The 26,910-nt window shown below is 41.5% G+C and overlaps 1 protein-coding gene across 1 annotated transcript; it reads right to left on the bottom strand.

Moving 5' to 3' along the window:
• Window positions 1–648: 648 nt before the first annotated feature.
• On the bottom strand, window positions 649–26,228 carry LOC121536805 (ceramide synthase 6-like). Its single transcript, XM_041844374.2, has 11 exons — window positions 25,722–26,228; window positions 22,344–22,449; window positions 21,646–21,776; window positions 14,562–14,619; window positions 11,695–11,745; window positions 11,424–11,516; window positions 8,233–8,361; window positions 7,715–7,821; window positions 3,702–3,858; window positions 1,985–2,008; window positions 649–1,729 (listed from the first exon to the last, which is right to left on the bottom strand). The coding sequence occupies exons 1-11, from the start codon at window positions 25,889–25,891 to the stop codon at window positions 1,562–1,564; spliced, it is 1,194 nt and encodes a 397-aa protein (XP_041700308.2). The 5' UTR covers window positions 25,892–26,228; the 3' UTR covers window positions 649–1,561.
• Between the last annotated feature and the right edge of the window lie 682 nt (window positions 26,229–26,910).

Below are 26,910 nucleotides of genomic sequence, written 5' to 3'. Positions count from 1 at the left end.
AACTTTGTGCACATGATAATTAATGTCAATACATTTCTTAATTTTCCCAAAGTTATTCAAAATTCATGAAAACCCTTTTCATTAGTACCTCCCCTTTCCCTTTCTTGCAGACAGAGTAAACCCAGGCCTTTATAATACTACCATTAAAGTATCATGTCATCTCTTAACATCAACAACAGGGACGATTGATACTGCATTAGAGACCTACACAATACACTTCCTATTCAATCCATGTGTCGTTGGATGATTCATATTTGCCAATACAAGTAAAAAGAGAAATTACATGGGTTTCTGGAGAGCTATTGTTTTTCTCTGAAATACAAATGCTACTTTAAGTTGAATATGCACTACATCTAGTTATATTTAAATGAGAATGTATGAGAATGGATTAGCAAGATGAAGGTCCCAAAAGTACTGTTGAATGAATATCAATGACAAGAATTCAGTCATGATTATGCAATCCCATTAATGATTAACTTGAGAGGACATCAGTTTCAAGAGGTTTTGTAACTAAAAAATAATAATTCATCATCAACTTGCCATGCCACAAAATTCAAATTCTGTAATCTACCAATATTACTCAGTTGCTTGTCACAAGAACAAGTATGCACAGTACCTGATAATTTAAATTAATCAGATAGACAAACATACTTTCTTACTTGCAATCTTTAATATTGTCAAGGGTTTTAAATGCATCATTGCTTAATAATACCTTAATCTGTCTTCCAAGAGGGCCATGAACAATTCATGAAATACTTACCAGAAATGTTGTAGAATACTTATAACAAAATGCTTTAATTTGAAATATAGCATGGCCCCATTTTTACACACACATACATAATACTGTTACTGATCTCTTTTACAGCTTATGGATGGATAATGTGTGTTTGTATTTCCCATAATAATGCATTGTTGTAAGAACACATTACTATTCATTTGTGAACAAAACAAATGCAAGCACGGTTTTAGCAAGTGTGTGTGTGTGTGTGTGGGGGGGGGGCATTGAAAACAAATCAAATTGTTTAGCATTTTGCCAATTACAAGACTCATGCTGTAATGTGTCTACCTGTTGATGGAATAGTGAAATGATACACATTATGGATTGGTTCATAATTAGCCAATCTTAACACTGACAATAACGTAGTTGAGACATGTTGACAATAATTTGCAAACATATATCTTTCAAAAATAAATAACATAAAGACACTAACACAATTAACCACCCCAAGTATGCCAGTCAGACTACGTTTAAACATCATGCTTTCGCCATAATAGTGGAATGCTTTCATTCATTGGCTAAACAGAGAGAGTGGGCTGTACCGACAGGAGTGCTTCGATATTTAATTGAATGCAGTTTGATGCAAATATAGAGAAAGATAATAAAATGAGAAAGGAAACATGGAAATAATCAAACTGAAAACTAAACTGCATTCATAGATTTCTATTAAGAACTTCCAGTACCAGACAGGCAATGTTGTTCATGTCGCATACGCACACATGTAGTATTTATGAATGGTGTCTGCAGCTTTGCTCCAGTGCTTATAATGTCTCATAGCGGCTGTTAGTGTTCCTCTGGACCAAGGGCCCCTGCTGACTGATACCCATTGGTCCTGTGTGCTTTATTGGTCCCGTTGGTGGTGCTGTTGTGGTGCTTCTGAACAGGAGCTGGCGGAGGACCGTTGTCCTCGTCAGAGCTGGACTCAATGTCACTGCGGTCGTCTTTCGACACCTGTGGAGATGTGCATGCGCTGTCAGAACAGCTCATATACCATCTGATGTCATGACAGAGGAAGTACAAGCAGTTGGCCATCGCTATTGGTTTCTTCATTTTACAACTGGTTTCCCCATTTTACAAATAAGATGAAAATGTAAATAAAAACACAAGGGATGTCGTGTCAGAACAATCTGTGATTGTGACTTGGTATTGAGACGGCATGTGACAATACACAAGTGCATTTATTCTCCTTCTGTTCCAACTACTTACATGTAAAGGATTCCACTTCCCTGTCTTGAAGGTTGAAAGGTTAGCATAAGGGATAGAGTAGTAAAATCAATTAAGGTTATTGACAACAAAACAGGCTCTTTAGTGAATAGCTCCTGTAATACAGTACGGTGAGCTTGAATGCTAAGATTCCCCAATGCTATGCTTTGCATTTACAATTACAAAAGGTAACATGGTGTTACTAAATTCTAACTACATACATAATGGGAATTATTTTCTAACTACACTACCGGTCAAAAGTTTGGACACACCTACTCATTCAAGGGTTTTTCTTTATTTTTACATAATTGTAGCATAATAGTGAAGACATCAAAACTATGAAATAACACATATGGAATCATGTTGTAACCAGAAAAGTGTTAAACAAATAGCCACCCTTTGCCTTGATGACAGCTTTGCACATGCTTGGCATTCTCTCAACCAGCTTCATTAGGTAGTCACCTGGAATGTATTTCAATTAACAGGTGTGTCTTCTTAAAAGTGAATTTGTGGAATTTCTTTCCTTCTTAATGCATTTGAGCCAATCAGTTGTGTTGTGACAAGGTAGGGGTGGTATACAAAAGATAGCCCTATTTGGTAAAAGACCAAGTCCATGTTATGGCAAGAACAGCTCAAATAAGCAAAGAGAAACGACAGTCCATCATTACTTTAAGACATGACGTTAAGTCAATACGGAAAATTCGCAAAAAACCATCAAGCGCTATGATGAAACTGGGTCTCATGAGGACCGCCACAGGAATGGAAGACCCAGAGTTACCTCTGCTGCAGAGGATAAGTTCATTAGAGTTACCAGCCTCAGAAATTGCAGGCCAAATAAATGCTTCACAGAGTTCAAGTAACAAACACATCTCAACATCAACTGTTCAGAGGAGACTGTGTGAATCAGGCCTTCATGGTCGAATTTCTGCAAAGAAACCACTACTAAAGGACACCAATAAGAAGAAGAGACTTGCTTTGGCCAAGAAACACGAGCAATGGACATTTGGAGTCGAAATTTGAGATTTTTGGTTCCAACTACTGTGTCTTTGTGAGACGCGGTGTGGGTGAACGGATGATCTCCGCATGTGTATTTCCCACCGTAAAGCATGGAGGAGGAGGTGTTATGGTGTGTGGGTGCTTTGCTGGTGACACTGTCTGTGATTTATTTAGAATTCAAGGCACACTTAAGCAGCATGGCTACTACAGCATTCTGCAGCGATACGCCATCCCATCTGGTTTGCGCTTAGTGGGACTATCATTTGTTTTTCAACAGGACAATGACCCAACACACCTCCAGGCTGTGTAAGGGCTATTTTACCAAGAAGGAGAGTGATGGAATGCTGCATAAGATGACCTGGCCTCCACAATCCCCCGACCTCAACCAAATTGAGATGGTTTGGGATGAGTCGGACCGCAGAGTGAAGGAAAAGCAGCCAAAAAGTGCTCAGCATATGTGGGAACTCCTTCAAGACTGTTGGAAAAGCATTCCAGGTGAAGCTGGTTGAGAGAATGCCAAGAGTGTGCAAAGCTGTCATCAATGCAAAGGGTGGCTATTTGAAGAATCTCAATTTGTTTAACACTTTTTTGGTTACTACATGATTCCATGTGTGTTATTTCATAGTTTTGTCTTCACTATTATTCTACAAATGTATAAAATAGTAAAAATTAAGAAGAAAAAAAATTAAGAAAATGCAATTGAGATTCTTCCTTTGTCTCTTACCTTTCCTCTGGAGATTGCTCGACAGGCTATCTTCACTATGAGGTAGGACCAGAAGGAGTGCAGGAACTGCAGCAGGAATAGCAGCAGGTTGAACACCCACCAGGATGGGTACGGCCCCACGATCTCCCAGCTCTCAAACAAGGTAGTGTTTAAAATCCTACGAAAGAGAAAGAGAGAGAGAGAGAGAGAGAGAGAGAGATAGATAAAGAATTAGTTAACTAATTTGACAAGTAAACCACACTACACACACATTCAGTGCAGCTCATAGCGACAGGATGTAGTAATGAGACAACAACGTCTCTATTGGGAATTTGGTAACAGACTGGAAATACTTATTGGTTTTAATATGTCTCTCTCTTTGAAATAAAAAAAAACCTGTCAACTAAAGTACATGCCAGAAAAGCCCATCTGAGGCAGCTGTAACCAAATAAGCTACTTGTTAGACAACCCTTAGAATGCTAGGTGAACAGAAGAGAAGACAGTAAATGTTCTCGGTGCTCTAAGGTAGAGAGTAGGAATAGACATGGCCAGGTGGTTGAGAGAGACCCTCAGGGACAACATAATAGGCTAACGTCCGGAGCCTTCAGCCCCTAGCTCATGGTTTCTCAAACTCGGTCCTCGGGACCCCAAGGGGTGCACGTTTTGGTTTTTGCCCTAGCACTACACAGCTGATTCAAATAATCAACTAATCATCAAGCTTTGATAGTGTTAGGGCAAAAACCAAAACGTGCTCCTCTTGGGGTCCAGAGGACCGAGTTCGGGAAACGCTGCCCTAGCTTGCTCTCCATCCTCCACATCACACAGACAGACAGACCTCACTCTTAACAGCCAAGGATAATTATCACCCAGGAGACACAGACAGACAGACAGACAGACAAATACCTTTATCCCTTCTCACAGCTACACTGTGCTGTGTGGAAAAGCTCAAGCAGCGCTTGTACCTTTACTGTATGAAGTCAATCTGTCATATACAGTGGGGAGAACAAGTATTTGATACACTGCCGATTTTGCAGGTTTTCCTACTTACAAAGCATATAGAGGTCTGTAATTTTTATCATAGGTACACTTCAACTGTGAGAGACGGAATCTAAAACAAAAATCCAGAAAATCACATTGTATGATTTTTAAGTAATTAATTTGCATTTTATTGCATGACATAAGTATTTGATACATCAGAAAAGCAGAACTTAATATTTGGTACAGAAACCTTTGTTTGCAATTACAGAGATCATACGTTTCCTGTAGGTCTTGACCAGGTTTGCACACACTGCAGCAGGGATTTTGGCCCACTCCTCCATACAGACCTTCTCCAGATCCTTCAGGTTTCGGGGGCTGTCGCTGGGCAATACGGACTTTCAGCTCCCTCCAAAGATTTTCTATTGGGTTCAGGTCTGGAGACTGGCTAGGCCACTCCAGGACCTTGAGATGCTTCTTACGGAGCCACTCCTTAGTTGCCCTGGCTGTGTGTTTCGGGTCGTTGTCATGCTGGAAGACCCAGCCACGACCCATCTTCAATGCTCTTACTGAGGGAAGGAGGTTGTTGGCCAAGATCTCGCGATACATGGCCCCATCCATCCTCCCCCTCAATACGATGCAGTCGTCCTGTCCCCTTTGCAGAAAAGCATCCCCAAGAATGATGTTTCCACCTCCATGCTTCACGGTTGGGATGGTGTTCTTGGGGTTGTACTCATCCTTCTTCTTCCCTTCCAAACACGGCGAGTGGAGTTTAGACCAAAAGCTCTATTTTTGTCTCATCAGACCACATGACCTTCTCCCATTCCTCCTCTGGATCATCCAGATGGTCATTGGTAAACTTCAGACGGGCCTGGACATGCGCTGGCTTGAGCAGGGGGCCTTGCGTGCGCTGCAGGATTTTAATCCATGACGGCGTAGTGTGTTACTAATGGTTTTCTTTGAGACTGTGGTCCCAGCTCTCTTCAGGTCATTGACCAGGTCCTGCCGTGTAGTTCTGGGCTGATCCCTCACCTTCATGATCATTGATGCCCCACGAGGTGAGATCTTGCATGGAGCCCCAGACCGAGGGTGATTGACCATCACCTTGAACTTCCATTTTCTAATAATTGCGCCAACAGTTGTTGCCTTCTCACCAAGCTGCTTGCCTATTGTCCTGTAGCCCATCCCAGCCTTGTGCAGGTCTACAATTTTATCCCTGATGTCCTTACACAGCTCTCTGGTCTTGGCCATTGTGGAGAGGTTGGAGTCTGTTTGATTGAGTGTGTGGACAGGTGTATTTTATACAGGTAACGAGTTCAAACAGGTGCAGTTAATACAGGTAATGAGTGGAGAACAGGAGGGCTTCTTAAAGAAAAACTAACAGGTCTGTGAGAGCCGGAATTCTTACTGGTTGGTAGGTGATCAAATACTTATGTCATGCAATAAAATGCAAATTAATTACTTAAAAATCATACAATGTGATTTTCTGGATTTTTGTTTTAGATTCCGTCTCTCACAGTTGAAGTGTACCTATGATAAAAATTACAGACCTCTATGTGCTTTGTAAGTAGGAAAACCTGCAAAATCGGCAGTGTATCAAATACTTGTTCTCCCCACTGTAATGCAGACACTATTAGACCTACTTTAAAGAACATGTTAAATCCTTCATTCACTTGTCTGATGGTGAATGGCTTGATAGCTATTTAGCTATTTCAGTGAAGGTAGAGATATAGCTGGACCAATAATTGTCCATGATATGAACCCTGCTGATACTGAAGCCATGGCAACAGCTATACAGTAATGCCACCTTTCTGGTTGCTGTGGTGCACTCTGCCTGCACTGTGATATACTGTATAACCCACGACAGTATACTAACAAGAGGAAATCTCTGAACAAGACATTTCTAAAGGATTTACATTTCTTTAGAGACAGTGCACTGTACTGTAGAGGTTTAATATCTTTAGAATAAATAATAATAATAATAATAATAATAATAATAATAATAATAATAATAATATGCCATTTAGCAGACGCTTTTATCCAAAGCGTGTGCATACATTTTTACGTATGGGTGGTCCCGGGGATCGAACCCACTACCCTGGCGATAAAGAGTTGTTTGTATATTTTGATCCGGTTCTAAAACAGCTCTGTCCTCGAGTGTGGTCTCAAAATAAAATATATTTTTGTTGATAAAGAAGGGGTGTCGTCTCAGAGCAGGATAGTAAATCACGTCCCTTTTCTCTTCTTACAGTGACGGTACTGCTGAGAGTGTGACAAGGACATGACACAGTAAGATGGTGCGCACGTATTCATGTACTATGACTGATTTGCTACTGCTTCTCTCTCATCAACGGCAGGATGCCTCGCTGATGACATATCAAATGCATTCCGGTGCAATCCAAATTCGTCATCTAATTGGATGTCCAATATGTAAAAGACAACATTCTGGCATTGATACCAACTGACACAGGCACTGTGATAACATAAAGAGTTAGTTAATTGAGATGTTCAAAGTGTAAATGAATGTGCCATTTTAGATCCAGTGTCAATTTGACCCTGGTTTACATCATTCAATTATCTCAAAATAATGGTCCGTATTCGTCTTTCATCTTATTCCCCTCTCTCTCTTTACTGGAGAAGATACGTACGTCCATATTGTTGCTGTAGTATCCATAGTAACTATTACTAAGCAACAAAACTCACCAAGACCTGTATAAAATGAAAACCTTCCTGGAAAAATTGCAAAGCCCATTTGGAAAGTGTCAATATTCTGAGATCTACAGTACATTCAAGCCTCCTGTATTCGGAGACAGATTATACACAGAAACAAACATTCTCCGATATACAGTATCATTGTTTGTCTCAACTGGCAGCACAAAAGTGCATCTAAAATGCACTCGAGCCCATTGTTTCAATTGAGCTGTAGTTTGTCACAGAGAAGACATTGCGCTGCGTCCCAAATGCCACCCTATTCCCTACATAGTGCACTACTTTTGACCAGTGGCCATAGGGAGCCATTTGGGATGCACCCATTCTATGTAGAGACAAAGCATCCTTACCAGACAGGATAGACACCCAGCCTGGAGCTGATGAAGACCATTGCAAACATGACAAACAGGAGGTTGCAAAGTCTCTGAAACTTGGCATAGTTGGCCATTTTGGCAGCCTGCAACAGATGACACAGACACACGTTCACATGCAAAATGGTTACAAGAACAAAGATGGATGTTGTATCTATCTTTTTCATACACTGAAATTGTTTTTGGCAGTACATAATTGAAATCTACAGATGGCCGATTTCCCCGATAGCTACTGTGCTTATTTACCTCACTGTGTGATGGCTTGGTTGTGATTCTAAAACAATTACAAAAGGAACACAGGACCCTCCCACATGTCCATGAGGTGTGAAGAACACACATCAGGGCCACGTTCAGTAGGCAAAGGTTGTGGAACGTTGCAGAGAGAAATGTTATTCATTGAAATGAGAAAATTCATGTTTCTACATACCAGAGAGGCAGGTTTGTTCTACATGACATCTGAACGTGCCTCGCTGAACGAGTCCCATGTCTCTACTCACCTCCATCAGGACGTCGGCGGAGTCGTGGAGACACATGACCAGTGTGCCCACTCTAGCCATGTTGTTGACATAGGAAAAGGTGATGAGGGAGATTGTCGCCAAGTGGTGCAGGAACATGATCAGGAAGTCCTGGGGGACACAGGCATCATAGTCATGTCACACAATGGCAGAGGGAGAAAGCATTAACAGCTCTCTATCATTTGACTCACAGCAAGGGGACATGTACAGCATATGGGTTTTATGAAAGCTTCTGCGTCATGCAGAGAACATGACTGCTGCTGTATTCTTTGTGCTCACAGTAGATAAGTGGACTCTTCAGCCCCTTGTACACTTGCTGGCTGCACACTATGCAGAACATCTATGGTGACATGGTGCGGGTGACATTCTGACAAGGAAATTGCCTATTGTAAACACTAAACTCTATAAATGACCATATATGCTGTCAATTCAACTTCCCTCCCCATCTGCTTTTGCTTTGTGCTGACAATTCTGTTGTTTCTCTGAATGCAGGACTCAAGGGCAGCTAACACATTCCTTTCTCATCTACTTTGGTGGCTTGGCAGTTATTATTTTCACAAATGAATTAATTAAGTCTAGTAAAAAAATGTACTAAAAAGAGAGGAGAGTCTACATGTACTACAGCTAAAGTGTAGTCTGGTCAGTCTAGATGAGTCTAGCCTGGTTAATATCTCTTGATGAGTGAGGCTGTGGCTGTGGGTGGATATGGATGGCATGCTAGAGCCCTCCTGTGCCCCACAGGGTTGAAGAGGCTCAGTACAGCAGGACAGCAGCAGAGCAGCCGGCCCAGAGCAAGAGGAGGTGGAAGAGCATAGGTGCAAATACAGAATGGAAGCATTGCAATAGAGTGCAGGGAACATACTGGAATTGGCAGGGGGTGCAGAGGACCTCCTCAGTGCGTGGCTTTGTGCATGAAAAAACTGAAAGGAGAAACAAAAACAGACAACATGCCAACAGTCAACACGGAGATGAGAGGTGAGGGCATAAACACCATGGCATCATGGGACAGCTGTGAGTGATGGAGTGAGTGTTCGGTGTGCAGTGGAGTGGACAGGGTGGGGCAGAGAGAGAAGGAAGAGATGGGAGGCATGCAAAATGACACTCTGTGAACTCAACTAGGGAGCTGGTTATAAAGAAAAGGAAATACCATGGCCAAGGTGGGCCCTCCATAAACAATAACAGCCCCCTATATTCTACCCTTTGTTCTTAACACCGCTCAACAGTGCTAAAGAAGATAGCCTAGCATAGCTCTTTGAAAAGAACAGAAGCAGAGGCAATATTTACAGCTCAAACATGGAGAAGCCCTGACCTGTAAAATCAATCTGACAACCCTGACTATGGGATGTATTAGAACGAGTGCATGTGTGCGTGTGTGTATCAAATGTGTGAACAGACACATGTCTGTCTGCACATGAGCAGTTCTGCAGCAGTCTTTTCCATAGTGGCTGTGCGTGCATGTTCCATGTATTATTTATCTTTAGTCTGGGGATTAAGTGTGAGTGGGTCACAAAACTGGGCCTGATGTCATCACAGCTGTTTGTTTGACCCTCAATTACTGTGTTTAAACATCATTCAGGATGAAGTGGAGCGATAGGCTAGGTTACGAAGGTGATATAACCACCATGTGCTACTAACAAAATCGCCTCAGATAATACACACTCACAGATATCAACACTAACTTGAAACCATATATTGTGTCTCAATTCGTATTCAATATGAAATATTTCAATGAATCTTTTTAATTCTTAAAATGACAGTTTTCATCAGTGGGGACAAGGAATGACATTACGCTGAAAAAAAAATGAAAAAAAAATGGAGAAAGGTAATCTCCAGATTCTAGGAACTGAATACTGAAATAAGACTCAATCCAAAACAAATATGAGGGGAAAACGGTTTAGAATGCCTGCCAGAAAATTCCACTCATAAAAGTTATGAGCAAACACTAATCCATCTCCTCCTCTCAGAGGCCTGTGATTTCACAGAGCAGAGACTAAACACCACACCAAGGCACAGGCAAAAAAATAGGGACATAGATCAAATAAAACCAAATCATGGAACAGACAATAGGAGGAGGCCTGAATGCAGACAAACAATAATTAAGGCTTCACTCTGAGATGACTACTGTGTAAATCAAAGCTGGAGCTGCACAATAGAACTGACTACGAAGGAAAAAAACGAACACATTTGGTTTCAGAATGTTCTACACCAGTTATGAGGCCTTTCCCTTTGACTTAAAGGGATAATCCACCCCAGAAATAAAAATCATGACACTCCTGTCAATTTGGTGAAAGCTTATGTTCTATCAGTGGGTAAAATAAAAATGTTCCCCATGATTTAACTTCTAAGTGGTCCGTCTGTGAAATCAGGAAATCGTCATAGCTACATGGTTCTCGTCACTGGTGATAGGGGATAACACACTATCACATTTCATAACGCTTTTCAAACAATTACCTGCACTCCAGATTGCCAAATCAGCTAATAGATTGTATGAGCATTCTCGTCTAGAACACATCCATCTGTTTATATCGTCATGACAATGTATATATTTTGCTTAGATGTGCTCAATCTAAACAGCGTACCAAATTATTCAGCTCAGTTTTTCCTTCAAGTACCATCTCGCAATGCGCCCTGTGTGTCTGTGGGAAACGGCTGTTGTTGCCATAGCAACGTACTCTACTCGCTCTGGGCAGAGAATTGCAAGTTGAACTCGGTGAGATAGACTCCTAAATTGATAGTGCAGTTTGTTTAGCTACTTCACATGCTAATATTGACTTTGGCATTATTGTGTGTAGCCAGCCAGCCCAGAGAAAGCATTGCATTGTGGGTTTTGTAGTCGACTTGAGCTGCAACAGATCTCCACAATGATTTTCACGTTGCTACCAACCTTGTTATAAAGACAAAATGAAACATTTGTTCACAAATAAATATTGATCACATATGTGTTATTTAACACTGTTTAACACTGTTAATGGTTTGGAGTGGATTATCCCTTTAATAATGGCTTTATTATAAATAATAATTATTAGTAGTTTTATTTTGTATTATTATTAACAGAATTACCTTGAAATGGGTGTGTAATCATATGCAAACAAATATCTATGGCGCAAGCAATGTGATAAACAAACATTGATCAACTATATTATATGAATTAATTGACTAAATTGGTATCCTACCTTCCTCCTGATATCTGTGAACTGGGAGAAGAGTAGGGACAGGTAGAAAGACAGCTCCAGTATATAGTAATAGTGGATGTCCACTGTCAGTGGCTGTGAAAATACACACACACACACACACACACACACACACACACACACACACACACACACACCAAAAATCAATAAAAAGTTAGATCAAAACTAGGTGTAACAGACCTTTCAAATACAATAACTGTTATAGCTAGGTGTAAAGAATTAACAGAGACTTTTCTCATGATCAAAACATTACCTGATAAGGATAGTCGTACCAGCACTCTCTTGTGTTCCATAGCCATGGGGTCTCCAGAGCAAAAAAAATGAAGAGAATATTAATGTATTGTTATTGTCACGACTTCTTCAGAAGCTGCCTCCTCTCCTTGTTCGGGCAGGCTTCGGTGTTCGTCGTCACCGGCCTTCTAGCCACTGCCGCTCCTCATATATTAATTCCAAATTTTTTTGTCTTGTTTATTACACACACCTGGTTCATATCCTCTCATCAATACCTGTACAAGTGTTCCCTCTGCCTCCTGGACTTTGTGTGTGATTATTTATTTTAAGAGGAGATTATAGCTCGGTGGAGCTCGATTATATTGTGTATCGCTGGGTTGTTCACCCGTGTGCCTTATTTTCCCCAGTGCGCCGTTTGTCCGCACTGGTGTGTATTACGCATTGCTGCGTACCTCTGTTTATTGATTAAACCAGTTATTCTGTGATTTAGTCTCCTGCGTCTGACTCCGTCCAACATCACCCGCTACAGTTATGCTGTTTCCAAAAGTGTATTACATTCATAAAGTGCTATTGATCGCCACACCTGAATGCTATGCTGCCTCTGGCTCAATACTAAATGTTTACTTAAGCTCCAGCACATCAAGAACCTTGCGACTGTAACCATGTCGGATTGTATTTTCATTAAGGGAAACTTAACTGAATCAAAGCAAACTTTTGCTGTATGCTAGTAGTGCAAATTAATCATGAACGTGTTAGCCTGGGGCCCAGACTGAGAATGTTCATTCTGGTCCCAGGCTACATGATGAATGCTGTAGTGACCTGGGGGATGTGGTTAAGACTGTCTTATGTCTTGACACAAGAGGGACCTAGACTACAAAGGCAGGGTAATGAGTTGCTTATCATCATCATCATCATGTCTCACAGGGTGCTTGCCTTCAAAGACAGATGATTCTGGACCAAAACAAATGTAACCTACTTAAAAATGCTAACTCTGCTTTAGTTGACATGCAAACTCAGACTCTTACATGAGGGAGTTGAATGTATTTTGTAGGTCTATAGTGTAGATTATTAATAAATACAGGGCCCTTTTTCTACCAGAAAGCACGTTGGGCCTAGTGAGTCTCCACCCCCGCTCCCCGGCCCAACTGCAGGGAATGAACTCATTCCACAATGTGCGTCGTCATGCAAGTTGTTGCAATAAGAAATTCTCCTCGCCGCAACATCTCCTATTCACCCCTAATAATGATTCCTGATCAACGGCAGCATCAGCAACATTCAATTACGACAGACACAAAAGGCTTCTGGCCTCAATATATTACACAATATTAGTGAGCACAGAGTCAGAGAAACACACATAAAAGTCAAGAGATACCATCGAAGTAATGAGGATGTGATTTTCAGTTATTTCCTCCCATCCATCCATTCATCCACGTACAGTGGCTTGCGAAAGTATTCCCCCCTTGGCATTTTTCCTATTTTGTTGCCTTACAACCTGGAATTAAAATTGATTTTTGGGGGGTTTGTATCATTTGATTTACACAACATGCCTACCACTTTGAAGATGCAAAATATTTTTTTCAAGAAATAAGACAGCAGAAAACAGAAAACTTGAGCGTGCATAACTATTCACCCCCCCCAAAGTCAATACTTTGTAGAGCCACCTTTTGCTTCACTGTGGGGATGGAGTTCTCGGGGTGATGAGAGGTGTTGGGTTTGCGGCAGACATAGCGTTTTCCTTGATGGCCAAAAAGCTCAATTTTAGTCTCATCTGACCAAAGTACCTTCTTCTATATGTTCGGGGAGTCTCCCACATGGCTTTTGGCAAACACCAAACGTGTTTGCTTATTTTTTTGGAGTGTACGGCTTACAGTGGTCCTATCGACAGATACTCCAATCTCCGCTGTGGAGTTTGCAGCTCCTTCAGGGTTATCTTTGGTTTCTTTGTTGCCTCTCTGATTAATGCCCTCCTTGCCTGGTCTGTGAGTTTTGGTGGGCGGCCCTGTCTTGACAGGTTTGTTGTGGTGCCATATTCGTTCCATTTTTCTTTATAATGGATTGAAATGGTGCTCCGTGGGATGTTCAAAGTTTATGATATTTTTTTATAACCCAACCCTGATCTGTACTTCTCCACAACTTTGTCCCTGACCTGTTTGGAGAGCTCCTTGGTCTTCATGGTGCCGCTTGGTTGGTGGTGCCCCTTGCTTTGTGGTGTTGCAGACTCTGGGGCCTTTCAGAACAGGTGTATAATATATACACTGTACTGAGATCATGTGACAGATCATGTGACACTTAGATTGCACACAGGTGGACTTGATTTAACTAATTATGTGACTTCTGAAGGTAATTTGCTGCACCAGATCTTATTTAGGGGCTTCATAGCAAAGGGGGTGAATACATATGCACGCACCACTTTTCCGTTATTTAAGTAATTTTTGGACTATTTTGTGTATGTCCATTACATGAAATCCAAATAAAAATTCTTTTAAATTACAGGTTGTAATGCAACAAAATAGGAAAAACGCCAAGGGGGATGAATACTTTTGCAAGGCACTGTATCTATCTCAACATAGAGTAACAATAGCGTTAGACTGAAGGTGATAGTTGACAGGGAACTAGTTTCTCAACTGTGTATGTGCTCGAAGACAGTAATATCTGCATAATGGATGCTGTGCCGAGAGCAAATCTATCCATTATTTATCAGTGAGAACTGGTTGGAGTGTTTGAGAGGTGCATTATTTGTCACTTGGTCCCCCTTGCACAGCAAGATCCATCAAGAGTGCAAGCCTCTGTTACAGCTCCTCCTTGAAGAATGTGTCCTCAATTCAAAAAGTGCTGAAATAACTTTTTATACTCTTCATATTAAATAAATGTGAAATGTAGCACACTCACCTTTTTAAGGAAACGCACTCCATAGGTAAATACATAGAGGTAAAATGTAAATCTCCACCTGTGAAAAAAAACAAAGAGAACAGAACATCAGTCAGTAACACAGTTTTGGGGTTTGGATGCATCCTCTGTGGAATGTCAAAGAGAGGCCATGTCTGAGCTGCTGTGAGGGAGGCCAATCCAAGGACAGCCAAGAAAGCCACTGGCTAGGTCCGAATACCCATACTTAAGTTCTAAATAGTAGGCTTTTTGGGTATGCGAAAATAGAAATGTCAAGTATGCTTTAAATGCCAGGATGTCATACTCATTTCGGCTTTTCATCAGGTAGAATTTGCTGCACACTTTTGAGGAAGTGTGTTTGACAACAGCTGATAATCAGACATTTACAAAATGGCACATGTACAGTGAGGGAAAAAAGTATTTGATCCCCTGCTGATTTTGTACGTTTGCCCACTGACAAAGAAATTATGAGTCTATAATTTTAATGGTATGTTTATTTGAACAGTGAGACAGAATAACAACAACAAAATCCAGAAAAACGCATGTCAAAAATGTTATAAATTGATTTGCATTTTAATGAGGGAAATAAGTATTTGACCCCCTCTCAATCAGAAAGATTTTCTGGCTCCCAGGTGTCTTTTATACAGGTAACGAGCTGAGATTAGGAGCACACTCTTAAAGGGAGTGCTCCTAATCTCAGCTTGTTACCTGTATAAAAGACAAATGTCCACAGAAGCAATCAATCAATCAGATTCCAAAATCTCTACCATGGCCAAGACCAAAGCAAGACCAAAGAGCTCTCCAAGGATGTCAGGGACAAGATTGTAGACCTACACAAGGCTGGAATGGGCTACAAGACCATCGCCAAGCAGCTTGGTGAGAAGGTGACAACAGTTGGTGCGATTATTCGCAAATGGAAGAAACACAAAAGAACTGTCAATCTCCCTCGGCCTGGGGCTCCATGCAAGATCTCACCTCGTGGAGTTGCAATGATTATGAGAACGGTGAGAATCAGCCCAGAACTACACGGGATGATCTTGTCAATGATCTCAAGGCAGCTGGGACCATAGTCACCAAGAAAACAATTGGTAACACACTACGCCGTGAAGGACTGAAATCCTGCAGCGCCCGCAAGGTCCCCCTGCTCAAGAAAGCACATATACAGGCCCGTCTGAAGTTTGCCAATGAACATCTGAATGATTCAGAGGAGAACTGGGTGAAAGTGTTGTGGTCAGATGAGACCAAAATCGAGCTCTTTGGCATCAACTACACTCGCCGTGTTTGGAGGAGGAGGAATGCTGCCTATGACCCCAAGAACACCATCCCCACCGTCAAACATGGAGGTGGAAACATTATGCTTTGGGGGTGTTTTTCTGCTAAGGGGACAGGAAAACTTCACCGCATCAAAGGGATGATGGACGGGGCCATGTACCGTCAAATCTTGGGTGAGAACCTCCTTCCCTCAGCCAGGGCATTGAAAATGGCTCGTGGATGGGTATTCCAGCATGACAATGACCCAAAACAAACGGCCAAGGCAACAAAGGAGTGGCTCAAGATGAAGCACATTAAGGTCCTGGAGTGGCCTAGCCAGTCTCCAGACCTTAATCCCATAGAAAATATGTGGAGGGAGCTGAAGGTTCGAGTTGCCAAATGTCAGGCTCGAAACCTTAATGACTTGGAGAAGATCTGCAAAGAGGAGTGGGACAGAATCCCTCCTGAGATGTGTGCAAACCTGGTGGCCAACTACAAGAAATGTCTGACCTCTGTGATTGCCAACAAAGGCTTTGCCACCAAGTACTAAGTCATGTTTTGCAGAGGGGTCAAATACTTATTTCCCTCATTAAAATGCAAATCAATATATAACATTTTTGATATGCGTTTTTCTGGAAGTCTTTGTTGTTATTCTGTCTCTCACTGTTCAAATAAACCTACCATTAAAATTATAGACTGATCATGTCTTTGTCAGTGGGCAAACGTACAAAATCAGCAGGGGATCAAATACTTTTTTCCCTCACTGTACCTCCATATTGCTTAGGACCCTTCTCTTTTCTTCGTTATGTATATATATATATATATATATATACATACATATACACACACAGTGGGGAAAACAAGTTTTTGATACACTGCCGATTTTGCAGGTTTTCCTACTTACAAAGCATGTAGAGGTCTGTAATTTCACATTGTAGGATTTTAAAGTAATTAATTTGCATTTTATTGCATGACATAAGTATTTGATACATCAGAAAAGCAGAACTTAATATTTGGTAAAGAAACCTTTGTTTGCAATTACAGAGATCATACGTTTCCTGTAGGTCTTGACCAGGTTTTCACACACTGCAGCAGGGATTTTGGCCCACTCCTCCATACAGACCTCCAGATCCTTCAGGTTTCGGGTCTGTCGCTGGGCAATACGGACTTTCAGCTCCCTCCAAAGATTTTCTATTGGGTTCAGGTCTGGAGACTGGCTAGGCCACTCCAGGACCTTGAGATGCTTCTTACGGAGCCACTCCTTAGTTGCCCTGGCTGTGTGTTTCGGGTCGTTGTCATGCTGGAAGACCCAGCCACGACCCATCTTCAATGCTCTTACTGAGGGAAGGAGGTTGTTGGCCAGGATCTCGCGATACATGGCCCCATCCATCCTCCCCTCAATAGGGTACAGTCGTCCTGTCCCCTTTGCAGAAAAGCATCCCCAAAGAATGATGTTTCCACCTCCATGCTTCACGGTTGGGATGGTGTTCTTGGGGTTGTACTCATCCTTCTTCTTCCTCCAAACACGGCGAGTGGAGTTTAGACCAAAAAGCTCTATTTTTGTCTCATCAGACCACATGACCTTCTCCCATTCCTCCTGTGGATCATCCAGATGGTCATTGGCAAACTTCAGATGGGCCTGGACATGCGCTGGCTTGAGCAGGGGGACCTTGCGTGTGCTGCAGGATTTTAATCCATGACAGCGTAGTGTGTTACTAATGGTTTTCTTTGAGACTGTGGTCCCAGCTCTCTTCAGGTCATTGACCAGGTCCTGCCGTGTAGTTCTGGGCTGATCCCTCACCTTCCTCATGATCATTGATGCCCCACGAGGTGAGATCTTGCATGGAGCCCCAGACCGAGGGTGATTGACCGTCATCTTGAACTTCTTCCATTTTCTAATAATTGCGCCAACAGTTGTTGCCTTCTCACCAAGCTGCTTGCCTATTGTCCTGTAGCCCATCCAGCCTTATGCAGGTCTACAATTTTATCCCTGATGTCCTTACACAGCTCTCTGGTCTTGGCCATTGTGGAGAGGTTGGAGTCTGTTTGATTGAGTGTGTGGACAGGTGTCTTTTATACAGGTAACGAGTTCAAACAGGTGCAGTTAATACAGGTAATGAGTGGAGAACAGGAGGGCTTCTTAAAGAAAAACTAACAGGTCTGTGAGAGCCGGAATTCTTACTGGTTGGTAGGTGATCAAATACTTATGTTATGCAATAAAATGCAAATTAATTACTTAAAAATCATACAATGTGACTTTCTGGACATGCTTTGTAAGTAGGAAAACCTGCAAAATCGGCAGTGTATCAAATACTTGTTCTCCCCACTGTATATACACACAGTTGAAGTCAGAAGTTTACATACACTTAGGTTGGAGTCATTAAAACTGGTTTTTCAACTACTCCACAAATTTCTTGTTAACAAACTATAGTTTTGGCAAGTCGGTTAGGACATCTACTTGTGCATGACAGAAGTAATTTTTCCAACAATTGTTTAGAGACAGATTATTTCACTGTATCACAATTCCAGTGGGTCAGAAATTTACATACACTAAGTTGACTGTGCCTTTAAACAGCTTGGAAAATTCCAGAAAAGGATGTCATGGCTTTAGAAGCTTCTGATAGGCTAATTGACATCATTTGAGTCAATTGGAGGTGTACCTGTGGATATATTTTAAGGCCTACCTTCAAACTCAGTGCCTCTTTGCTTGACATCATGGGAAAATCAAAAGAAATCAGCCAAGACCTCAGAAAAATAATTGTAGACCTCCACAAGTCTGGTTCATCCTTGGGAGCAATTTCCACGTTCAACTGTACAAACAATAGTATGCAAGTATAAACACCATGGGACCATGCAGCCGTCATACCGCTCATACCGCTCAGGAAGGAGACTTGTTCTGTCTCCTAGAGATGAACGTACACTGGTGCGAAAAGTGCAAATCAATCCCAGAACAACAGCAAAGGACCTTGTGAAGATGCTGGAGGAAACAGGTACAAAAGTATCTATATCCACAGTAAAACGAGTCCTATGTCGACATAACCTGAAAGGCCGCTCAGCAAGGAAGAAGCCACTGCTCCAAAACCGCCATAAAAAAGCCAGACTACGGTTTGCAACTGCACAGGGGGACAAAGATCGTACTTTTTGGAGAAATGTCCTCTGGTCTGATTAAACAAAAATAGAACTGTTTGGCCATAATGACCATCGTTATATTTGGAGGAAAAAGGGGGTGGCTTGCAAGCCGAAGAACACCATCCCAACCGTGAAGCACGGGGGTGGCAGCATCATGCTGTGGGGGTGCTTTGCTGCAGGAGGGACTGGTGCACTTCACAAAATAGATGGCATCATGAGGAAGGAAAATTATGTGGATATATTGAAGCAACCTCAAGACATCAGTCAGGAAGTTAAAGCTTGGTCGCAAATGGGTCTTCCAAATGGACAATGACCCCAAACATACTTCCAAAGTTGTGGCAAAATGGCTTAAGGACAACAAAGTCAAGGTTTTGGAGTGGCAATCACAAAGCCCTGACCTCAATCCAATTGAGAATCTGTGGTATGACTTAAAGATTGCTGTACACCAGCGGAACCCGTCCAACTTGAAGGAGCTGGAGCAGTTTTGCCTTGAAGAATGGGCAAAAATCCCAGTAGCTAGATGTGCCAAGCTTATAGAGACATACCCCAAGAGACTTGCAGCTGTAATTGCTGCAAAAGGTGGCTCTACAGGGGGGGTGAATAGTTATGCACGCTCAAGTTCTGATTTTTTGTCTTATTTCTCTTGTTTGTTTCACAATAAAAATGTATTTTGCATCTTCAAAGTGGTAGGCATGTTGTGTAAATCAAATGATTAAAAAAACAAATTTTAATTCCAGGTTATAAGGCAACAAACTAGGAAAAATGCCAAGGGGGGTGAATACTTTTGCAAGCCACTGTATGTAAGCCCAGTGCAGAGCAGAGGTTGGGACTAGGCGTGCCTGCCTCCCTCTCTGCCATGAGGTAGTGCAGTGCAGTGGTGTCCAGGCTCCAGTGCCAGTGACTCACCCTGGAATGCAGACGCTAGGATGTGAGAGCCCTGGCACTCCGGCCACTTCTCTGACAGGGTAGCAGGCCTCAGGGCAGACTAGCGTACTGTAGCATTGGTCTAGAATACCCAGGTCTCTGCCACTGGTTGAATTCACACTTGTGCTGCTTTTCGACTAACACCAGTGTTACACTAGTGTATACACCCTTGAGTTGTTGTAGGGAAATTGTTTTTAGGGAAATTGTGATTATGCAGAATCTGCATAATCAAAACAGTTGCATTGTGAGAAGGTGTTAAACATGTGAATGAAAAGAAAGGCCATCGGTCACGGAATTCAAATAATCAAGCCACAAGTAATTTAGCTCTCTGTGCTTGATTAATTTTAAAAACAAATGAGCTGGATGCATTGACCTGATGTGATAGGTCAAGAAGATGGTTGCTTGGCAACTGGTTAGTCAAACACTGTCAAACAGTGTGCTTCAAGTGCTGGGGAATCAATGCTATTTATGTACAATTACTATGACTCACAACTACTGTCGCTGAATATACTTTTGCTGGTGACCGTGTACCAAATACATGGTCCTGTTAAATACCATGTTGCAATCAAAGCCATGAAAGCATGATACTGAAGTCATCACTCACCATACAGTTCCATGGTATTCTATGGTCATCATAGAGCAGAAAGCAGCAGAAACAGAGTTTACATAATGTTGTTTGCTTCTTTATCATACATAAGTTATTGCAAATATTTTTGTCCGTTCCAGACTTTCTATTTTACAAAACACAAATCTGAGTTTTGTCTTTTAAGGCTCAGTGGAATATATAATCTGCTGCCTTTGATTATTTTCTTCCTTATAGAATTGAACCACAGAGGAATGGAGGGATGGGGGCACAACAGTTCAGAAAACCAGCACTGTGGTAGAAAACAAAGCACGTGCCCCACTGGGGACTGGGGACCAGAAGGGCCCGATGAAACAGGCTGCAAAATAAATAACTGCATGTAGCTTCTCTGGGATCTACTGTCTCCAGTCTAAATGTGACTCTCTTTCTTAGCATTATGAAAAAGGGAACAGTGGCCTCAGCTTGGCCATCCTCAAGTGTCTGAGACAACAGCGTCCTCTCAAACCCAAACAGCTGTATACAAGGCACTAATTACAGTAGGATTACTGCTGAGACGAGTGTGCCTGGGTCGGTTTACAAAATTGCATTTTAAGCAAATGAGACAACAGAAAAACCAATCAGGCATCCAATCCATTCTGAGTCCGTCCAATCCATTCTGCCTACAGACACGACACTGCATATATTTAAAATGTAGGGACATCAGTTGTGACAGTCTCTTCCTCTATTACATTTTATCTTAAAATATTGAGAAAACTGGCAGAGATTTTCTCTAGTTACATAGAGGCTATGCTTTTGTGAGACGTTTGTGAGACGTTATTCCACTAAAGTAACTGAATCCAGTTGCTGAACCATGGCACTTTTCACACCGACAAACTGAATCTGGTATTTCTCTTTGAAGATCAAATAATGACCGCGCCAGTCATCTAAGCAGCGAATCCCTTCAACAGTGAGCCCCTGAGTGAGCAGAGCCCCAGGGCATCAGAGACCCACTCTGTGCCTCGCTGCCTCTCCCACTGCCAGCCTGCCAGCCTGCTCCACTAGTGTCAGACATGAGCCCACTCTGACAGGCCTGCTCAACTAGTAAAGGCAACGACTGGAAAGTCTATGTATCCACACCTAAATCGGTTTCCACTGAACAAATGCACACGTGTTTATATTAGTGATAATACGTGGCATTCTGAAGCTGTCGAAATCTCTTACATGCTCTCACAAAAGCGAGCCAACGTGCTGGGCTTCTCCTGGTTCCTGCGCTGTCGGAACCAGCGCTGGATGGTCCGCACATCCCAGTCCAGCTGTTTGGACAGGCCCTCCAACCTCTTCTCATCTGGATGCTAGGAAACACAAGATCCAGATACCAGACTGTTAACAAGGCTGCCCATTATTGTGGGAAAGGTGTGACATGCCAGAAGTTAAAACAGTCTTGATATTCGCAGAGATTATAGGCAATCAGTGTCTGAACGTTTCATCAGCATTTACATTTACATTTAAGTCATTTAGCAGACGCTCTTATCCAGAGCGACTTACATCATGCACTATTGGTAGTAAAATGATGTTATCTCCTGAAAAGAAGAAGCCCTAAAGGGCCTTTGTTTCCACCTCTGAGAATGTCTACACTGTGTGGAGGTAGTCTGCTAAATTGCTCAGTATGTGAATCTGAGCATTTGTTAAAGAATCTCACTTCCTTTCTGCGTGAATAATAACCATGGTGCGTCAATAGAACAAGGCACAAATATTTTCAAACATGAGGTCTTGCTTTCTGGACTCAAACTGAATCCAATGCCTTTTGCAAAGAGATTGCTTTTAATCTACAGTTATCAGTACTAAAATGCAAACAAAGATATCAGTCCTAATATGCCAACAAAGATATGACATAGTGGAAACACAGGCACTACTTTTACCTTGGTGATAGCAGTGAACACCTTCTCCAAAATGGCATTGGGCTGGGCTTTCTGTGGTCCATTGGCTTGTATCTTGAGACCCAAGGCACATGGTCTGGCAATAAACCTACAAAGAATAACACAACAATGTCAGAATATTCTCACAGTGGGTACAGTGGCCTCAGCTTGGCCATCCTGAAGTGTCCTGAAGTGTCTGAGACAACAGCGTCCTCTCAAACCCAAACATCTAATTGTTGTTATTCATAAAAGTGATTTTTTTTGTGGCAAACTGGGACAATCGTGGCAGGAACATTGACAATACTGACAACCAGTTGTTAAAAATACATCTCAAAGCTTAAAAATCTTATCCAACTATAAGTACAATGTGTGAATTGCTGAATCCGTATTTCTGTATACATTGTCAGCAATTCACAATGTAAGAATTTGGCTCAATTTGACAACTGTATAAATGAAAGATGGCATCATGAAGTTATATGATTGAGTAACAGTCACATTAATGGACAAAGGGTTATCGAAGATTAAACTGCTGGAAGTGTATGCCAAGATCAAGATGAAATGTCCATGTGCAGACAGCTGTGAGAGAGAGAGACAGCTGAGAGAGAGAGAGAGAGAGAGAGAGAGGGAGAGATTAGCGGTCTAGTAGTCTATTCTTCAAAAAGTCCTTACTCTGCAAATGAAGTGAGTCGTCAGCAATCAGAAAATCTAATCTCTGAGGGACCAGCCTAAACAGACCTTTCAAGGGGAAATGTTATGCCTCACAATGTTTCAGTTTTAGCTATAAAAACCTAATGTGTTAAACGCGTGAGTGAATTGTGAACACTGACTCAGTATAAATATAGTTTCTAATTATAGCTGCCTAGCTGCCATTGACAGAGTTACTGTGCTCAGTGAGAGGCAACACAAGGGCAACAGCAGTTGTTGGCAGATTCAATGGATACTAATCCAGTACTACTGTATGTTTTAGCAAATAGTATCATAGATGCCCTTGTACAATAATAGTAAATGTGAGGCTTGTGTATGCATAAGCAAGCTGTGTGTATAATCTACAATTAAAAAGCACACATCTTGGTCTTGGAACACTCTTCACAGCAGGAACCTCAGTCTTCACTCCTTTGTTTGGCCTACATATTTTATAGGTCATATCATCAGTAAAAATGTCCATTTAACAACAAGCCGCAACTGTCCCATGAAGACTTATACAGCACACATACAGTACCAGTCAAAAGTTTGGACACACCTACTCATTCAAGGGTTTTTCTTTATTTTTTACTATCTTCTACATTGTAGAATAATAGTGAAGACATCAAAACTATGAAATAACACATACGGAATCATATAGTAACCAAACAAGTATTAAACAAATCAAAATTATTTTATATTTGAGATTCTTCAAAGTAGCCACCCTTTGCCTTTGATAGCTTTGCACAATCTTGGCATTCTCTCAACCAGCTTCATGAGGTAGTCACCTGTAATGCATTTCAATTAACAGGTGTGCCTTGTTAAAAGTTAATTTGTGGAATTTCTTTCATTCTTAATGCGTTTGAGCCAATCAGTTGTGTTGTGACAAGGTAGGGTTTGTGTACAGAAGATAGCCCTATTTGGTAAAAGACCAAGTCCATATTATGGCAAGAACAGCTCAAATAAGCAAAGAGAAACAACAGTCCATCATTACTTTAAGATACGAAGGTCAGTCAATCCAGAAAATGTCAAGAACTTCGAAAGTTTCTTCAAGTGCAGTCGCAAAAACCATCAAGCGCTATGATGAAACTGGCTCTCATGAGGACCGCCACAAAAAAGAACTGTTCAGAGAAGACCACTACTAAAGGACAACAATAACAAGAAGTGACTTGCTTGGGCCAAGAAACACGAGCAATGGACATAAGACCGGTGGAAATCTGTCCTTCGGTCTGATGAGTCCAAATTTGACATTTTTGGTTCCAACCGCCGTGTCTTTGTGAGACACCGAGTAGGTGACGGATGATCTCTTTATGTGTGGTTCCCACCATGAAGCATGGAGGAGGAGGTGTGATGGTGCTTTGCTGGTGACACTGTCTGTGATTTATTTAGAATTCAAGGCACACTTAACCAGCATGGCTACCACAGCATTCTGCAGCGATTCCCCATCCCATCTGGTTTGCGCTTAGTGGGACTATCATTTGTTTTTCAACAGGACAATGACCCATAACATACATCCAGGCTGTGTAAGGGCTTTTTGACCAAGAAGGAGAGTGATGGAGTGCTGCATAAGATGACCTGGCCTCCACAATCACCCGACCTCAACCCAATTGAGATGGTTTGGGATGAGTTGGACCGCAGAGTGAAGGAAAAGCAGCCAACAAGTGCTGAGCATATGTGGGAACTCCTTAAAGACTGTTGGGAAAGCATTCCAGGTGGAGCTGGTTGAGAGAATGCCAAGAGTGTGCAAAGCTGTCATCAAGGCAAAGGGTGGCTACTTTGAAGAATCTAAAATCTAAAATATATTTTGATTTGTTTAACACTTTTTTGGTTACTACATGATTCCATATGTTATTTCATAGTTGATCTCTTCACTATTATTCTACAATATAGAAAATAGTAAAAATATAGAAAAACCCTTGAATGAGTAGGTGTGTCCAAACTTTTGACTGGTACTGTATTTCAATGAAAAGTCACATTTCCATTGTGACTGTTTACAGTATGTGAGGTGGGCTGGATGTGTTGGGCTGGTGAGTGAGGTGTCATGGTGATGGTGGTGACAGCAGGATGACCTTATGACATGCATCCAATCAGTGACATCATGTATGTAGCCTACAGTAAGATATATTTCAACTGTAGTCTACTGACGCATGCACACCTATATGCCACATCATGAGCCTTTATAAAAAAGTATCATGATGCACAGAGCATCCCATGTGTCTGAGTGGTGTACCAGGCTAGCATCAACACTTTTGGGATAGGCAGGCTTACAACAAATAGGCTACATGACGCTAAACACACTCATCACCATTAAGACATAAACAGCACAGACCCTTCCGAGGTCAATAGAAGCCTAGGCTAAATGAGATGAGCATGACTCGAATAATGCCCTCGACTCCTACTGACAGCTGCAACTTGCAGCTTGGATGCTAGGTCGACATGTATCTCATTATGGAAAATAATTCATATTCAAATGAGGTCTACTGATCTGACACATATCGAAAAAGCATTGTGACAATACAGACAGGCATATAGAGAAACTACAACGTTACCTTCCTTATTGGATACATCGCATCACCATGTGCAAGTCATTGTCTAGACATTCCGTGTGAGCTAAACAGGCTTTCTTTAGGCTACATGTAAATATAACGAACCCAACATTATCTTCAGTTATACCAATATATAACTTATAAATGCACTCACCTTTCGAAAACCAGTCGAATCATAAAGATGCAGAAGGCTAAAGGACAAGCCAGATACAAATCCTCAGATTGCGGGAAGGTTGCCTCATCTGTGTTTTTTAGGTCAGCCCAGGTTACATTGTGAGGGAGCCAAAATCTCTCGTTCCAAAACCATGCCAAAATACCTGCCATTTCCTTATATTATGGACCCTTTGTCCCCCTTACTAATTGACCAGAAATGAATGCGATATCAATGGCCTATAGCGTAGTTGCAACAGTCTCTCACAGGCGATCTTTGCAGGTTTGTAGTGTGATGGATCAGTGAATGCGTCGCCAGTCTATTTACCCCCTCGCTCTTTCCATTGTAGGGAAGTAGGCATCTGCTCCTCCGCAAGTGATTGGTGCATTGACATGTCAAACATGCAGTCGCAATCCAAAGGTATCACGTTTAAAGGTATATGGTTTCAAGTGGTGTAGCCTATGGCACTAGCAAGGTATTTAGTTTAATTTATGGAATAGGCTGGCTGTCCATTGACTGTGGATTAGGTCATTCTTTCCCCAATCCCATGCAGAATAATACGGTTAGGCTATTGTTGATAGGCTAGCCAACTCATAATATATTCGTATCCTGACTGTTCCTACCACGTTTTGGTTAGGCAAATGTCCCATTTATGAAATATCAGGCATACGCACTGTATCATCATGAATACTTGGTAAATCATGCCACCTACTGACCAGCTCACTCATAGCAGAAGAGAAGCTATAATGTCCATGTCGAGGTAATTATAGGATAAATTAATAGATAAGTGTAAATACATAGACTAATTTACATTTAATAATTATTTTAATTTTATTCATATTTATTTAAAAGGCCAACATTATTTTATGGCCACCACGAATTTAGGTATGTGATTGAAGGTATAATAATGCCATCTAGTGGACATATTTGATTAGTGGTCACTGTGATACTTTGTAGCAACTTTCATGATCCAGGATACAATGTCACATCTTCATCACTACGTTGACACAAAATAGAACATACACTGCAACAAATGTAACATCCAGGCTAAACTTTTATCAAAGACGAAATGCCGTAGGTTTAATACAACTAAATTGGTTTAAATTAAGTTATTATCAAGTTACTAACAAATAATAGGCAATTTATTTGATTTATTAATTATTTGATTTGGCGATTACAAAAACAAAAAGTT

The sequence above is a fragment of the Coregonus clupeaformis genome, chromosome 23, assembly GCF_020615455.1.
Source record: "Coregonus clupeaformis isolate EN_2021a chromosome 23, ASM2061545v1, whole genome shotgun sequence".
Lineage (NCBI taxonomy): Eukaryota > Metazoa > Chordata > Actinopteri > Salmoniformes > Salmonidae > Coregonus > Coregonus clupeaformis.
The sequence above is the reverse complement of the archived record's forward strand: the minus strand, read 5'-3'. Positions and strand labels throughout refer to the sequence as shown.